Source organism: Pygocentrus nattereri, chromosome 9 (assembly GCF_015220715.1).
Source record: "Pygocentrus nattereri isolate fPygNat1 chromosome 9, fPygNat1.pri, whole genome shotgun sequence".
Taxonomy (NCBI): domain Eukaryota; kingdom Metazoa; phylum Chordata; class Actinopteri; order Characiformes; family Serrasalmidae; genus Pygocentrus; species Pygocentrus nattereri.
The window spans coordinates 26,070,162-26,088,230 of NC_051219.1; the positions used below are offsets into that span (position 1 = coordinate 26,070,162).

At 39.6% G+C, this 18,069-nt stretch overlaps 1 protein-coding gene across 3 annotated transcripts; it reads left to right on the plus strand.

Annotated features, from left to right (window-relative positions):
• The first annotated feature begins 698 nt into the window (after positions 1–698).
• On the plus strand, positions 699–17,629 carry hmga1a (high mobility group AT-hook 1a). Of its 3 annotated transcripts, none has more exons than XM_017698186.2 (5): positions 699–840; positions 2,439–2,537; positions 11,084–11,173; positions 13,831–13,890; positions 17,333–17,628. In XM_017698186.2, exons 2-5 carry the CDS (start codon positions 2,448–2,450, stop codon positions 17,393–17,395), a joined length of 303 nt encoding a protein of 100 aa, XP_017553675.1. In that variant the 5' UTR covers positions 699–840; positions 2,439–2,447; the 3' UTR covers positions 17,396–17,628. The 3 variants fall into 3 exon arrangements, with proteins under 3 accessions (XP_017553675.1, XP_037397502.1, XP_037397503.1); XM_037541605.1 differs by lacking the exon at positions 699–840 and adding an exon at positions 1,586–1,736 and having other exon boundaries at positions 17,333–17,629; XM_037541606.1 differs by lacking the exon at positions 699–840 and adding an exon at positions 1,766–1,892 and having other exon boundaries at positions 17,333–17,629.
• Positions 17,630–18,069: the final 440 nt, after the last annotated feature.

Below are 18,069 nucleotides of genomic sequence, written 5' to 3' on the forward strand. Positions count from 1 at the left end.
TCAAAGCGTAACACTTCTCTTACGATACTTACGATACAGAATCATAGTTGAATGTGCTATAAATATAGATACTATAAGGAACTATAGTATGGTATGCAATATTATGCAGTTCACTGAAATTTCTAGCAATAAGGGACTATAGCACACGTTTATACACAAAGTTCACTATTAGCAACCTAACTACAGTTAGAGTATAATGACAGATGACATGGACATCTAAGTAGCCTAGTAAAATATGTTATAAACATAACTTTACCATGGTATATGTTATAAAAGTCAGTGTTATCCACACAATAACCATAGTTGCTAGTGAAACTCATGAGCTCATAAGGCCGAACATCCACACTCAAAAGAAAAACTATATGGTGATCAAATTGCTTTTGGTATAATTCTGCAGTCTGGTCATGTAAAACACACTCACAAAAGAAAAGGCATATGGTATAAAAAATGAGCTGTGCAGCTTAACCGTCTTTTGACCTCACTTAAATTATAATAATAAGTGAGTTCAAGACACAATTGGTGAATCTGAATGGGCTTTAAAAGTTAGAACACACAAAAATCCATAGCTACTAGTGAATTTTCAGCATCAACAAGCAAAAGAACAGAACTGTGTATATGATATTGTGCAAATGAAGTGGTCTTTGTATGCAAGCCTCCATAAGGCAGGCTGCTTACCATATCCCCGCCCTGCCTTGCTCTGGCCCATGAGGAAGCCTCTTTAAAATGCCCTGAGAGGCCTTTAAGCAGCCAGGCAGGCAGCAGCCTTCACTCCCTGCACATAGGGCTCGTTTGGTTCACCAAACTGGGACTGCTTTCGCGATACTGCTTATTTCGAAAAAGGTAATTTTCATTTCAAATGGAAAATGTTCCTCGTTTTTTCCCCCCCTCTCTCTGTCTGTGCGCTGGCCTGTTCTCCCTTCCCTGATTCCAGTGCTTAAAGGCATTTTAAGCCAAAAGCTTGGGAGACTTGCTTACATTATTTATTAGTATTTATTTCAGTATCCGTGAGACTTGACTGATAGAGCAGGTTTCGTGCTGCACTATTCATTGTAAATTCAGCAGCAGTAAGTTGGTGCATTATTTCTGAGCAGTGCTATCTAGCTTAGCACCCATGCTTTATTGTTCAGGGGAAACATGCTGCTGTCAATTTTCTGTCGATTTTAAATCCTCCGACTCGAGTTTAGCCTTGTTTAAGCCGACCTCAGGCTTGTTTGTCGATTTTGCGTTCATGCTGTCTGGGTTATGGTGATTTGGAGTGAGCTTTTTTGTTTGTGTGGCCACACGAAGCTTCTTGTTCGAAATTTTCCGTTCCACCTTAAAAGGTGCAGCAGTTACATTCTGGTGCTCGAGACGGCTGACAGTAATTGCTGCACCGTTTAAGGTGGAACGGGAAAATTCGAAAAGGAAGCCAACTTTTGAGCCTCGTGTGCGCCACCGCGCTTGGCGCTAAATAAAAAAGGCGCCAACATATGCTTATTGCCTATACATTACTCCCTTTTAAATGCATGCTGGTGCAGTGCATCCTGGTGCATGCCTCTTGTTTGTTTGTTTGTTCTTGCTGGTGCATGCTTCTCTCCTATGCATGTTGTGCTTTTGCAACTGTTTTCCATTGCGTGTTCCGCCTTCGAGTTCTTGGAGCTCCTGGGCATCCGTAGAAAACTGCTCCTGTAGTTTTTCGAGCGCCCAGCTATCACACTTCACTCACACACTCACTCTGAGCGAAGTTGCAAGCTGAGGTATTTAAATTCTGCGCTTGCACCGCGCGAGCTTTGCGCCCTGAAACACAGTCCGCCCGTAGCGCGTGCGTTTGGGGGGCTGCACTAGCGCAGGCTCGCGCTGGGAGCTCTCTGGGTTTGGGCCCTCTTTGCATGCCGTAAACAACCGGAACGCCGGTAGAGAAGCGAGCTGCACTGGCTTACTAAAGCCGCAGGAGTGTCTGCTACAATCTTAACCAGATGGTTCTTCAAGGGCTCTTTAGGATAGGCTGTGGTTCTGTTTAGAACCATTTGTATGCTTAAAGGCATGCTTTGCATGGTGAAATGGTTCCTCAGATTGATGGAGAATGTGTTATGTGTCCTGTACAGCACCACAAATGGTTCTTCTGCCGAGATAGATCAAGCTCATAACCGCTTTTGGTGCTGTATAGAACCACAAACACATTCTCCATCAATATAAAGAACCGTTTTACTGTACAAAGATTTTTAAAGCATGAAATTATTCTGTATACAAACATTTAAAGAACCCTTGAAAAACCTTCCTGTGTGTGTGTGTGTGTGTGTGTGTGTGTGTGTGTGTTTAGTAGATGGGTCATTTTTATAACTTTTTATTTAATGCATTTTTATATTGCATGCACTCGTACCTGAATTGTTTTTTTTTTTGTTTGTTTGTTTGTTTTTTGGGGGTTTTTTTGTTTTTTTTTATTTTATTTTTTCCTTCAGCAAGACAACATGAGCGACACTGCCAAGGACACAGTGACTCCTAAAGATAAGGATGGGGCAGAGAAAAGAGGCCGTGGAAGACCAAGGAAACACCCACAGGTACAGTGCTTGTGGTTTTACCTGTTGGTAGTTATAGTGTGATTTCACCAAATTTAAGTTTCTGAATTATTCAGATGCAAGGAATCATGCACAGTGGTTTTGTGTGAAATGGTTGATTTTTGTAGAGATTGAGATGTCTTTACAGTGTGATTGCCCCGACAACACACACAGCAGTTTTATTTACTATCCAAAGTCACCAGTGAACCTACATGTTTCTGAGTTTTATATGGGGTGTTGATTTGTAAAATAGTTCATCTGGAGGAGAAAGTTTTTGCCTCACAACCACCTGTATACTCCTCCACCATATATTATTCAAATAAATGGATTAAAATACACACAGAAAAGTATCAGGCAGCATATCAAACCATTTTGTGTGATAACCTTCTGTAAGGGGGTGTTTATAGGTAGATATGTGGTTCCTATTACCACCACTGTGAACAAATCTTACTTGATGTGTTTGTTTTTTGTTTCCCCTAGAACAGAGCATTTGACACCAAACTACTCTGACTTTGTTTACATCTCAAGCATGTAATTAGATTAAATATTTTTGTTGTTGTTGTTATAAATCAGTTCCCCTTTAAAGGTGTAGAGTCTAGCATAGTCTTCATATGCATGAAATAATCCTCCTCTGAAGGGAACATAACTGGGACAGACATAGTATGACTCATTTACCTTCAGGCCCTGATGAGTAGTACGGCTAGTGATGGGACCTGTATGCTTTCAGGCAGTTATAAAATGAGAGAAACTAATGCATGCTTTATTTATGTATTTATTTTTAAGAGTCCAGAAGTCTTACTGCTTTTTCAATACAGACAAATGAATACGTGCAAATGTGTTATGAAAGATCTGGGTGCAAATGGGTTAATGCATTATGAAATCAGCTTGTGTATTTAATTGTAGTATACATAAGGTGAAAATGCTTAATAGTTTGTACAAAGTGGCTTTATCGCAAATGCGTCCACCCATAGGTGGGTGCATTAAGACTCTAAATGCCTTTGTCTGTTATGTATGGATTAGTAGGTCATTTGCATGCTTGAGTGCTCATTGAAGTTACGATTGAGGCTGACGTCTAACTAAAGGTGTGCGAACACTGTAGCGTGCGTGCTGTTGTTTAGACCAGTTGTCATAGGTTACCATTTACAGGTAAAACAGATGCTGGGTTTTCTGACGTGTTACAGACATTGTACCTGTTCCTTTTCTAACCCATCATACATGCACTGATGCTCCTCCAGCCCATGAAGGTGTAATTTGGCCTGGCAGTTTGACTGAGGTCTGTAACATGAGCGCTTTAAACCAGCAATAACCCACTTAACTCCAGCTTGGCTCCTCTGGGATTGGTTGAGGGGTAGCAGTGAGCGTTGTGGTTGGCTCATTGATCTGTCGTTCGCCTGAGCTAAAGCTGGCGTTGGATTAGTGGGTTAATACCCACTACTATAATCAGAGCCTATAGATAATAAAAGCCCACAGCACCAGCCCTCATCAGGAAGTTTTAATCATCTTTGTGGTTAAATCCCACCCAAAGTGGAGTTTCTGTTGACACTGGAAGATAAGACATCATTTTGGCTTTGGACAATGTCTAAGTTAATTCATGGTTAACAACAGACCCCATGTTTTCTTTGGTTCTTTAGTAAAGAAAATGGGTCTATGTAGAACTTTGAACACTTTAAGAACCCTTTGCACAATCAGGGGGTTCTTCAGATTGATGGGGAATATGCTGCAGATGGTTCTATAGCACCAAAGAGGGGTCCTCTATTGTGGTGATGTCAAGCTTGTTGGAACCCTTTTTAGTGCTATATCAAAGCCTTTTCTAAAAGCACATTCTCCATCAATCTGAAGAACTTTTCATGATTTCATGAGAACCCTTTAATCATGTGAACATAAGTGTTCATGTCTTTATTTTTTATGTATGTGTATGTGAGCGCTCCCTTTCTTGGTACACATCAGATGTATTTTCTCTTAATTGGCATCTTTCTTCTGTCCCTGTGTAAACAAGATGTGCCATGTTGTTCGGATGACGCATACGCCCATCTAACCGCATGAGGCAGAAGGTGTAAATAAACAAAGCGCAGTGGCACGCATCATATATCTGCACACGTCAGCGGCAGATTATTTTAGCACAACTGCATCAAAAACAGTCACTACTCATCATCGCGTGGAAACACTGAGGTGTCTCCCAAGCGAGCAAATCTAGCCATGATGGCTAACCACAGCGCTGGACTCTTAACCCAGTGACACATTGAGTGGGGGAGGGGCGCAGTAGTAAACACCTTCAGCTAATTCCTCACACTCGCCAGAAGGGTGTGGGTTCCTGAATTGGGTGTTAAATGGTCCATATCCCTCTCTTCTCTTTCTTAAACTGTTGTTGTTTTCTAACAACTCTGCCAGTTAGATTAAAATGTGTACCTATACCTAATATGTAAATACGCTCTGCTTTGATAGGCTGCCCTGTGTTGTACTCGATTCAGAAAGTATTTGGGCTGAAACTCTCCTAACCTAAACTGCTATAGGCCTGAACTAATGGGTGTATGTAAATGTCTGTTTTCATGAGATGTCTAATAAATTAGCTTCCTTGCAATACCTGTTGTGAATTAAAACTGAAATTAAACTGATTGCATGTGAAGCATGTACGTATGGCGCAGGTAATGCTGCTAGTTTTCTTTTTAAAGAGTCCCGGAGATGCAAAGGGAGGTTTGTTTAAACATGTCTGGCCCTAAATGGAAAAATTCAATTGACTCATACAGTTTTTGTTAGTGAGATTATATATTCCGCTCTAAAAGCGGAAGGAGAGGTCAGAGCATGAAGGATTTTTAGAGGGGCTGCGCCAAATTGATGTTTCTCACAATGAGTTTGTGCCTCAATAATAACTGTTATTACAACTACTAGGCATACAAAATCTCAGTGCGTGTTTGTACAGTGTCAGTAGACGTTAGTTATCCAGCTGAGCCTGTTGGACAACAGTTGGTACCTGCAGTTTTGGTGGTGAAAAACTTTAAAGGGCCTATGAACAGTTTTGGCCAAACATAACTGCATCTTTTTTTTTCTGGCCAGTATGGCCAATATGATTTTAAGTTCTGGATGTTTTAAGCTGATGTATGGGCCCTTTTTGTGGCTAAGTAGACCAGCATATCCTTTTTTTTTTTTTTTAAGGCTTGAAGGCCTAACACATTGCATCAGCCTGCCAGTTATTTGTGGTTGTGATGTCACAGCACACGGATGTTTGCTTCTGAATTGTCATTCATTTTAAAGCAAGCCTTAGGTTAACTTTCCTTGTTAAACCTTGCAATGTATCAACTTTTGACACTTAAACATGACTCTTCAAAGGGTCTTTGAAGAAAGCTTGACATCGTAATGATGGAAGAATTCTTCGTGGTGCTACATAGAACCTTTTTTAAGAAGGTTCTGTGTAGAACCATACAGCATTTCAAATTGCAATTTAGTAATTTTCATTTAGGGAAAAAAAAGAAGATAAAAAATCTCACCATCAGTTATTCATGTATATAAAACTATCAAACAACCTTTTTTTTTTTTTTTTTTTTTTTTTTTTTTATAATTTATTTTTTATTACGTACTTGGCATGCTGTAACTAAATCCAGTTAAATGAGTAATTTTGCTGTCATTATGCAAAACACTTGCAGTTGGTCTGTGTCTAGTACTGACAATATCCACATCTAATATGTTCAGCAAAGTGTATTGTGATGGTTACTATAATGATATGTTTAGCTCTGTTGTAAAACATACTGCCGTACAGTCCACATGTGGACACTAGGCTGTAGTAAAAGCCTGCATTTTAATTGTTTTTGTGGTGTCATGAAAACCATCACATTTGAATTAGGTGTGCAGTAGTTTAGCCCCTCCCAAGAGGTCTTAAGGATACTTTCAATCTGGACGGCTTTTTAAATGAGGCACAATACGGAATGTCAGAACAGAGTTCATTTACACGTTTAAGTGTTAAAGGCACAGTAAGAAAGAGCTTGTTTTAATTCTAAGTCATACAGAGAGGATGGAAAATGGTAAAAATTACTTAAAAACGTTTGGATGGGAAATTATAAAATCCAAGATAATTGTAGGATATTGGCTGTTTATGTAGCAAAGCACCCAATGGCGTGCACAAAACGGCACAACCTGTGGAGCTCCAACAAAAGTAGTAAAGTTTAAGATTTTAATATTAGTTTTGTTTTCATGGGGCCTCTTGAGCCCATTCTAAGCAAGACTTTTGCTGGTAAGTTAGTGCATGTACTTGAGCGCATGCTTTTTGTTTATATAACCACATTACTAAAATTTTCTCCATACACACATCCATCTGGGTTTTCCAGGGAAAAAAAAACATGCATACTATTGTATTTACATTGAGCGTGAATTAGCCAAACGGAAGTATGGCCAGCAGCTGCTGCACAATGGAGCTCTCTGTGATTAAACCAAAATCCCCTACTTGTCCGTCTGTGATAAACACATTCATCTATAGCTCTTCTGTACATGTGTTAGACTTCTGAGTAATTAAATCCGTCCCCCTCAAGTTCCTCTGGTGGTCTCTGTCTCTCTGTGTGTGTTCCTGACTTGAAGTTTTGAAAGTATAAATGTAAGGTCTTTTGGTTATGATTAATTCAGTGTTTAATTTTCATACCTGATAGAGAAATACATTTTCTTTGAAAGATACAGAACAAAATTTAGCTCCAATACATTCTTGACAAAAAAGTGGTTCTTCAAGCGTTCTTTAGTCATGTACATTTCTATATTAAGAGTTTCTTATATAGAACCATGTGCATGCTTAAATGGTTCTTCTCATGGTGAAATGCTTCTTCAGATTAATGGAGAATGTACTTTTTGGGAATGGTTTCTATAACGCACCATTAAGCCATTGCTACAGGCTTGACATCGTAACTATAGCAGAACCCTGTTTGGTGCTATATAGAACCATTTTCAAAATGGTTTTATAGACACATGCAACACATTCTCTCTCGGGCGGAAGCGGCAATTCGCAATGAGAAGATCCATTTAAGCATGCAAATGGTTCTATATAGAACTTTTTTAAATGTAGAAATTCATATTACTGAAGATCCCTTGAGGAACCATCCCCATTCTGACATGCTTATTCAAAAGCATAAATAATTAAAATAACATTACTTAATGTCGTTACCAAACAGTTTGACATAAAATTGTCTGTTGGCTTTTTTTTTTTTTTTTTTTTTTTTGATAGCTAGTATTGTACGTGTAGCCTGTTAGCTTCAGTTCTCTGTATTCCTCCACCTCAGAATGAAGGTACTACTTCTCCATCTAGATTTAAAGGAGTGCATCGCCACCTAGAGTGCCCAAATAGAAGTCATAGTTTTACAATTAAGATTAGCAGTTAATTGATTTGAAATGCCACAGTTGTACATTAACAAATATAATTTGATTTTCATAAATATTATCGCCTCCAGCCTTAGTGATATCTGGAAACATCACGTCTGTGCAGCGGTGGTGCAACAAAGTAGTCCCAGACCATTTACGGTCGAATTTGATCAAGTTCCATGTTTTATTGATTTTAAGTGTAAAGAATTCAACATGCTTTTAGAGAATGCACATTTTATACAAATGTGATACAGTCTCTGCCCAAACCACAGTTTTGTATGATAAGAGGGTCGAATTCAGCTAAGCGTTCACCTCCTGTATGTTGCATTATTTGAAGGGTGTAGCTTTAATATACTGGGATGCTATTGTTTTCACAGTAAGCTTGTTTTTCAGAGTGTCAAATTAAATCATGTAGGTCACGTTTTATTTACCATATGTGTGTCTCTGCGCTGAATTCCATGTTAACTCTTAAATAATTATGGTGACCAATAATATCAGCTGATATAATACGATTTTTTTTTTCTGCATATAAACAGACTGAAGTAGTCGTTTAGTAACTAATAGATTCAGTGATGCTTTGCTAATTGATTTGGTTTGTTGATGCTTTGCTAACTAATTTGTTGGCTTCAGTGGTGCTTTTCTAGCTTCATGATTCAGCTTGGTTCAACAATGCTTCACTAACAAAAGGTTCACTTGGGGTTGATGGTGTGTTGCTAGCTGATTATGGATCAGTAGGATTTGGCCATGCATTGCTAACTGCTATGATTTGGTTTGATTCAGTGGTGGTTTGCTAACTGATTTCTGGACAGATTTTTGATTCCCTGAAGAACAACCTCACTACACCTGTAAGCATCCTTGGGCAAGACTCCTAAGTTTTGTTCATCTCTGTAATCTGACTACTAGACTGGATAAGCCAAATGTCCTAAATGCAAATATTGTTGTCAAGTATGACATTTCTTTGCTCAAACAGCAGAAATAATGTAGACATAACGTTATAGTATAAGGGGTGGAGTTTATTTGAATTTGTGGTTTTCTTGGTTTTTATAATAAGCAGTTCTTGATTACTGACTTGATGCTTTGCACATTTTTTTTTTTTTTTTTTTTTTTTTTCCTGTTACCATTTAATCCTTTTCCTAAAGATTAGGTTGTTGTTCCCACTTTGTTATTGTATAGTTGCAGTAGAAATGAGTGAGTAAAGATGGTAGTCTTTATAGTTAAGGTTGCGATCTTAATCGCACTGATGAAGCATCTGTTTCTCCAATACAAAGCAAATCCACAGTGCAGTGATATCAGTCTGACTCTGCCCTACAAATCATTATGTGCAAGCTGGACATTGATAAATCGCCTCTGCTTGTTGACAGTATTTCTTCCTCTCGTTGCCCCCTCTGAACTGTGGTCTGAATTCGGCCTCTGGTTTCCTCCCGACGTGCCTGATGCACTTAAAGGAATTTGGCAACCAATAGCTATGTGCCACCTGTTAGTCTTAAAGTAGCAACCGGTGTCAGTTGCACTGACCTTGAACAGGGCTGTCTTTGTGTTGCAACAAAGTCTTGCTCTTAAGAGATTGCATAGAGCAGTGCACAGTTGACTCCTGAACCTGGGCAGAAAACGCTCTTGCAATATGTTGTTTTGTGATTGCTTACTACTGTCAGCAGGATAGCATGATTTCGTTCATTCATTCATTCATTTATTTCTTTTTAAACTCATGAGGAGAGAAGTTGCTTTGCAGACATGGTGTAAGGGTGTACCAATTTCAGTGAATTGGGGATGCAAATTTTGCCATTCTTTAGTGATGACTGTCATTATTTGGTGATTTAATCGTTAATCAGTGTGTCCTGTCAGAGTAAAGAGGGAGGGCTTTAATCATGGACACATCATGCCACATCAAAAGTTGTGCATTTTCTTTGGTTACTGAAGTTGCTTAAACTATGCTGTGTGAATCTGCTGCACTTTTGGGGGGCTTAGTAATTATAGAAAAACAAATCTTACATTGAGTAAACATTGAGTGTGGAAATGTATTTGCCCCTCTGTTAAATGCTGAAAACTGAGTGGTAGTATTCAGGGGAGTTGGTGTGCGTGTGCTAAGGCTAAAAGTTAAAATTGTTTTTGGCAATCACAGTTTAACAGAGTGCAACTTTCAAGTCACAGGAGCTGCAGTTTTTTTTGTAAATTAATAGCCTACATTAACAGTAATGCTGGCTTATGTTTTCAGTGGGAAAATTTAACTTAATAACAGACAAATCAGAGCCAACCAGACCTCCATGGTTTCCTGGCCAAAAACAGGCCTGAACTTGAATTTATAAAAAAAAAAAAATTAAATTATAGTTGCAATATTAGTTGGAAACATTGCAATTAGATGTGTTCCCCAAATCGTTCAACACTAGCGTGTGTTGCTGTGAGTTGCCTTGTATGTGCTTCCTTGTATAGCCTGAAATAATCATTTAAAAGTCAGAAATATGTGCTAACTTTACACACAAGAAGGTCCAGCTTGATGTTTAGGTCTCAAATGCTACATAAATAGAAAATGATGGCAATTATAGATAGTAACAGTATTGGGGGACTAATAGTCAGACCCTTCAAGCAAACCAAATGATGTACCAAGACTTCAGTCTGCCTTCTCTACCGCAGTACTGTTATACCTTCTCTGTTGCTATATTGATTTGGCCTTATGTAAGAGGTACAAAAGTACGAGCATACATGCGCACACACGAATACCACATGTTTTTAAGCTTCTGTGAGCAAAATTGCATCAAACTGGTATCTACAGGTATGTGGGTTTGGGTACTGAGAATCACTACTGGAACTCCTGTGAATCTGTTGCTGAAGTCCTCCTCAGACATCAGCTGAAATGACTGTTTGCGTGCTTCTACATCGTGGTGTTAACCGCATGTTTTCAGTGGCTGTGTGAGATGTGTATCCAGTGCAGTGCTTTGAGGCTTCTGATCATAAACAGAATGTCAAACCACAGACCTTGTTTAATGACAATGTTTCAGATCCCTTATGTTAATTCAGATTAACACACAAAAACAGTAGCAGCAGCATCTTGAAGTCTGAAGTGTTAGTTTCACCAAGCAAGTCTATTAGACACGCATCATTTGAAGCAAGTGCTTCCATTACTTGTAGGCTACATTAGCCTTTGGTTACTCAACCCTTTGCAGTGCTGAGATCTCTCCATGGATAGATGATCGTTGGAATTCACCTCCATCTCTGTCCTCCAGGAGCCAAGTGGATCCCCCACACCGAAGAGGCCGAGAGGCAGACCAAAGGGCAGCAAGAACAAGGCCGGCTCTACGGCACCCAAGGGCAAAGTAAGTGTATGTGTAAGTTTTCAGGATTAAAAAATATCAGTAAAAGACGAGAAACAGGGCTGACCTGCAGCAGGATTTACGATCCTAGTTCTTGAAACCTGCTGTTCTGCAAATTTTTAGTTCTTTCCCTGGTCTAACACGCCCACTTCAGCTCAGTAAGGGGTTATTAATGAGCTGATGGAAGGATCAGGTGTGTTGGGAGCAGGAAAAACACAATTAGAGTAGTGGGTCTCCAGGACCAGGATTGGGAAACACTTGACCCACAGGACTAACAAAATGCTCCTGCGCGAAGCCATTTCTATTTGGTTGTTGAGGTTCAGGTCAGGTTTGGGAATAAGCTAAGAAAAGCCTGAATACCTGTAGATACTTGCATATAAAGCATATGGTTTGTGTGTGTGTGTATATGTGTGTATATATAGATGAAATGCGGGGGGTGCATGTTTTCCTGCTTTTGGAACAAGACCTTGAATCTTCATAGCAGAAGATTTTTAGTGCAAATCACTGGGACCAGACTTTTTCCAACTATATTTTGGCCATTTCTGTTGGTCCATTCTTCATAAAAATTTACACCCAATGTTAAAGGCAACAGGTACTTTCAAACTGAAAAACAACAAAAATGGAGCGTTTTGTTCCGACGTTACATTTGCGTTTTACATTTACATTGCGGTGTTGGATGCTGACTACAAATAATGCCAGGCTGCCATGAGAACAGACCACTATTTAACGTGTTAATGATATTTGTATTTAATGTGAGTGTTTCTGAGCAGCTCAATTGTTGCTGACCGCAAACGGCTTTTTAATTCTAATTCTCAGGTGCCTAAAGGTTTTGCACAATACGGTATATGAAACATGTGGAACACATTTTTTTATTATTATTATTGTCCCATTATACATATGGGGACATAATTGTGGCCCCACATCCTGACCATTGTATGACACATATGAGCAAAAATTGCATCATCCAAATTAAAACATGTTCATTATAAGCTCTGTAGAAATAAAGGCGTGTCTATGATGTCAAGGATAACATTCCTAATCTTTTTCTTACTCAGCACGGTTTAAAAGTTAAGCTTTTAAATCTAAAGCTGATTGAACGTTCATCTCTAAATGAGCTGTTGGGAGTCGTGCTGTGCCACTTGGCTAGTTTTAGATGCTGAGTGCCTTCTTCTGTTTATGACTGATTTAATGGCTGTGCTATTATTCTGTAACGCTCAGGAAAACCACTTGATGAGCTGTTGCAGCCTCCTTTTTTGGCTTTCTGTACTGAAAGCCTACAAATGAAACCAAAAACTGGTTGATTCCTCCTTCACTTCCTGTCTTGCTGTAGCTTCCTGTGGCATGCAGTGTGATGCAGGTGCACCTGATGGTGCCGTCTCTACGACAACATCGCCCAAACCTACCGAACACAAGCACGCACACGCACCCACACCCACACATGCACGCATATGGTGCTTTCCTTTCCATCTGCTGTTGTCATAACGACAGCTGACCCCCTTCCCTACACAATTCACATGTACACCCGTCCCTGGTATTAACGCTCTGTGTGCGCCTGCTCGCTGCTGCCAGCTGTCTCTGAGCTTCAAACCAGGTGGCCAATGAACTAGAGTGGCCTGTGTGCAGTTCATGTCCGTTTCCAACATAATAGCCAATGAACCCACTGCCCTCTGGCCATCTGCCAGTGTTCACTCATTGCCCCCCTCTAGTGGCCATTTTATAGTTTTCCTTTGTTTTTGTGCATTTTCAGTGCAGAGATCCTCTGAATTTTGTATCCCCCTATAATCATGAGGCTAAGACTAAGTTTAGGCTTGTAATCTGTATATGTATGATGCATATTGTCACTATCCAAAGAAATGGGCATATCCAAAATGGTGATTTTTACAGGAGAAGGCAAAAACAATCCTACCTTTCAGTGTAAGTTAATGTAAAGCACTTTTATTCCAAGTGATTTTCGAAAATGTTCTATTGGTCCATTCATCATGAAAATTTCAAGAGACCTAGACAGTAGGTGTGTTGAAATGATGTAGAAAAATAAAAATTGACAAAAATGGAGGTGGTTTTCTTTGGACAGTGATGTGGTACATTATTATATATAGATACTTGCATATATGAGATCTGTGGGGCATGTGTGTGCATAAGTACTTGTTCACACACACAGTTATATGGTAGCATGCAAACACGTACACCTTATGTAAATATGGAACATGAGTGTTTTGTTTTTTTTATTTTTTTTTTAAATACATATAGGTACTTGCATGTATCGAAGACAGGAAGCATATGATCTCACATGCTGACAAGCTGATTATATAATTTCGTTTGGTTTATGCATTGTCCATGTCGGCAGCTACAGTTTAGATTATTTGCAAACTTAGGGAAAATAGGTGCAGAAAATGGGGTTCAGCTGCAGGGAGACTTTAGTGTAATGTAGGACTATTAGCAGTTGTCTGTTTGCGGTTTAGTGATTAGATTAATTAGTGCAAGTAAACAGTCCCAGTAATTGAAGTAAACAGTAGTGTTCACTGCAGTTCCTTCCTTTTTTTTGACTGTAGAAATGTTATTCTGAGTCCTGTTTTGCTGCAGAGAGAATTTGAATACATGGGGAATTCATCCTGATCCAAACTTGTTGGCTCATGTGTTTCTTGTTTCTCTCTCTGTTTCAGAAAGCAGCTGCTGCGACAGCGTCTGCAGGGGGAAAACGCAGAGGACGACCTAAGAAAGCAGTTAGTATAGAACTCTGTATTACTGATGGTCTCTGTGTACTCTGCGCTTCAGTACACTGAACTCCTAGTAAACTCCTGGTCACTCTGCTCTGAGGTTTCTTCTGCATTTACCTGGGGAGTGTTCTCCCTCTGTTCGTTCACCTGTCCCCTGTATACCCCCCGCCCTGCCGTGTGTGAGAGAGAATGTGGAGGGGCGTTGCCAGGGGCAACAACTGAAACCGTTTGCATTTGGCTTCTAATCAGAACAGGGATTTCATGAGGTGAAATCTCATGTCTCCTCTTGTCCCCATCTTTCTCTCATACCCTTTGTGTGTCTCTTGCCCCTCTTCTTTCTCTCTCATCAGTCTTTATTTCTGTCCTCTTGTCCCTTAAGTCTTTTTATTAGATTTTTTTTTTTTTTTGGCCCTCTCGTCTCACGTCTTTCCTCTCCTTTGCCCCCCCCCCCCCTTCTCTCTAGTGTTTTGATCTCTCGTCCCTCTTTCTTTTCTCCTGTATCGCTCTCATCTCTCTCCCGCTTTCTTCCCTCTTTCCCGTTTCATCTGTCTCTCGCTCCCTCCCTTATTCTTTCACATCTTCCATCTTTCTCTCGTCAATCTCTTCCCCATTTTTTTCTCTTCTCTCCCTCTCTCTCTCTCCCCCTCTCTTCCTGTCATCTTTCATCCCTCTTTCCCTGATTTTGTCTCATGTGTCTCTCTCTGCATCTGTTTCTCACTGTTTCTGCCTGCCTTTTGTGCTTTTCCATAGTCTCCCCCATGTTTCTTTTTTTTTTTTAAAAATACCAGCTCCTTTCAGCCCTTTTTTTTTTTTTTTTTTTTTTCTCTCCTCCTTCATGCACACTTTCTTGCTCCTTGTTACCATTATTCATGCTTCATTTAAAAAGAAACAACTTTCTTTTCATTTGAAAAAAGAATCTTTTTGTTTTCTTAAATTAAGGTTTCACTCTGCAAGTGAGGTTGCCAGATCCCCCCCAACCAAATTCTCTTTCCTCCTCAGCTCACCCTTTTGTCACAAGTTTCTTTTCTTCTCCGTGCATTCCTCTCACATGAGGCACGGCTCTGGCACAGTGCTTTGGTTCTTTTCCATGTTAAAATATTTAAACGTGCCCCCAGAAGTTCTGCAGGCCTGAGTCACGCACTGCCCCTCTCGTTATCCTGCCCACAAGTTTGATAAACATTTCCTTCAAACGGTTATTTCATGGAGTGACTGTTGCTGATTCATAAATGTGGGTGGGCAACAACTGTAGCTGCAGAGCAACAATTGGAGTTCAGGCTTTAAATTAATGTAGAGATTTAGCTTGGGGAGGGTCAATATGGTGAAAAATCACCTTCACAGTAATTTCTTTTTAGTTTTTGAGAGGTTTTGCAAAGTTGGAATGGGCCAAATGTATCCACAAAACAGCAGATAAATCTAACATTTAAAGGGCTGACATTTTTATCCTGTAGTTGTATTTCTATTTATTTCTGACAATTTACTGCCATCAATTTTTATTTTAGCATTTAGAATTTTATAAAAGGTTGTTTTTTTTTTTTTTTTTTTTGGTTTTTTTTTAAAATTATTATTAAACCTATGCCTTTGAGATGGATATGTAGATAAGCATTGCTGTGATTGGCTCCCCTGTATAGTGCATACAAATTTGAATAATTCAGGCTGGAGCACTCCTTCAGCATGAATGGGTGGGGCTAACCTGCTGCTACCTCACAAAAATAAAAAAAAATAAAAAAAAAGAGAGAGAAAAAGCTATATTAAAAAAAAATCCTCATTTGCAGTAAAATGAAGCTCTGCTGATCATTGAAACAGTTTAAACAATAAATCTAAGGCAAAAAGATTAAAGGTGAATAATAAATAATTTGGAGATGAATGGACTCATTTGAACTTAACATCAACTGGTTTCCTGAACTTTAATCTGCAACAAGAAGCTGACAAACAGTAAAGTCATGGGGCAAAAGTCACTTCTCATTCGCCGGCTTCTTGTTCGAATTTACTGTTTTACCTTAAATGGTGCAGCAGTTATATTGTGGCACTTATGGCACCATTTAAGGTGGAATGGGGAAAATTCAAGAGAATCTGGTGAAATGAGAAGCTGATTTTCTCAAAATAATAGAAACTGTTCTACTGTTGCAGAAATGTTTCCTGCTAGAGATGTGAGAAAATTGGCTATGCTTTAAGCTTTAGGTCAGCTAGAGCAAAGTACGTCTGTTTTTGCTGTATTTTGTGGCCTATTCTAGAACATTAGCACATACAGAGTCATATTTATGGTTGTAATGTGGACGTAAAATAATGTGGCTCTCAGTGGGATTTTTTTTTTTGTTTGTTTTTTTTTTTTTTTGGCAAGGACAAAACAGTTCTTGCTAACCCCTGCTTTAGAAGTACTGTATTCACTGTGATCAGTATTGCAGCGTAATTTATCATGATAATAGAAATGCGTTGTCATATTGCGCAGCCTTAAGTAGTGGTGGGAATCCTTGTACGTTTGAGCTGCTGACCCAGTTGTGCCTGCTGAAACTGAACTTTGAAAAACTACTACTTGTTTTGAGGATATTACTCATGTGGTCTCATGTGAGTGTTTCCAATCTGCTATTTTCATTGAGAAAATATTTACATTTGCCAGATTTCCCTCAATGACTCCAGAATGAGTCAGTTGTCCAGAGAACAGGCTATTTGCTTTTTATGAATGAGAGAAAAATGAGGGAGGAGTTGAGTTCTAGTGAGTCAGTCAGAAAATAGTAACTTCATGAGTCAGTGACTCATTGATTCAGTGAGTCAGTTTGCATAGACGGCTGCTCACCCACACATTTTAAAGTGGACAGGTGATGGTGTTTTATGTCTTCCCTATTGTAGCATGGAAAAAACCCCTCTCAAACCCCTCAGATTGAATGAAGACTGTATTTACAGTGGGCTCCTGAATACAGTAACAGAATATCTGTAAACTGGTGGAAATCCTCTTGTCCCAGTTGGACAGATCCACTGATGCAGGGAGAAGGGGTCCACTCTCGTGCGGGTCACAGAAAGAAAAGGAAGAAACAGTTAGTGATCCACATCCATCCACACAGACCTTGACCACAAAGCTCACTTAAAGCTGCAGTCCTCCATCCAAGGGTATCATAATCTAACAAAATTCCACCCAAAAATATTATTTACATGTTGTGTAATATTCAGTTTTCATCCATCAGTGTTCCCTAATATCCTGTAATGGCCTACGGTGGGGTCATTTTTAAACGGATGCTTCAGACATCCGATTCCTATGTACTACCATTGTGAACAATTGAGTCACCAAGTTTGTCTAGAACGGAAATTTTCATGTCAAACTGCTCTTTACCGGTTTAAATAAGTAGGAAACGATGTTGAAAAACTTGGTAGCTTTAACTGCTACTGACTCAGTTTTTACTTTTTAATTGATGTGCAGCAATATGAATTATGAATATTTGTTCCTTCTCTTTTTCAGGAGAAAGAAGAGCAGCCGTCCAAGTCTTCTGAGGAAGAGGAGGAGGAAGAGGAGGAGAAGTAATTGTAGTTTTTCAGCGCTACCTCATAATTTCAATATTGTAACTTCCCGTCGACCAGAGCTGGACTGAACCACCCCTCCCCCGCTACCCCAGCAACAAACAACAAAACAAACCAGTGCCACTCCCCACCCCCCCACCTCCCTGCTAGCACCACCGCCTCCACCTCTACGCTCTGGCGCCCCCTGGTAACAGGGAGGCCTGCACACTACGTTGCGTCTTTTTTTTTTTTTTTTTTTTTTTTTTTTCCCTCTAACACCACTGGAAACAAAAACAGACAAAAATAGACTTTCTGAATACTGTATGTGTGTATGTACGTCTGTTCATACATGCATGTGTGCGTGCTTGTATGTATAAATGCTCCATATATTTGGATGCAAATGTCTGTCATTATACTGGACAAAGATATGCTCTGATAGTCGTCTTAAGCGTTGGACAGAAGCAAGTGCAGGGCTTGTGACTTATTTGCTTTTAAAAGAAGCAAATTTCGCTTCATTCTTTCTGAGATTCACCTTATGTACTGGACAAAGGTGAATCAGCCTCCTTTTTTTTTTTTTTTTTTTTGTTTTGTTTATATAAATATTTTCTCTGTGGGTGGGTGTGTGTGTGGGGGGGGGGGGGGGGGGGGGGGTGTCGTAACTCTGCGCCTCAGTCTGTCTTTGAGCAAAATGCTGGTGAA

What these genes read in the sequence shown, in the direction of transcription:
- hmga1a (XM_017698186.2), top strand. Translation starts at nt 2,448, where the DNA reads ATGAGCGACACTGCCAAGGACACAGTGACTCCTAAAGATAAGGATGGG. An exon ending in CTACGGCACCCAAGGGCAAA is followed by an intron (nt 11,174 to 13,830) that starts GTAAGTGTATGT and finishes TCTCTGTTTCAG; the next exon opens with AAAGCAGCTGCTGCGACAGC. An exon ending in GAGGACGACCTAAGAAAGCA is followed by an intron (nt 13,891 to 17,332) that starts GTTAGTATAGAA and finishes TCTCTTTTTCAG; the next exon opens with GAGAAAGAAGAGCAGCCGTC.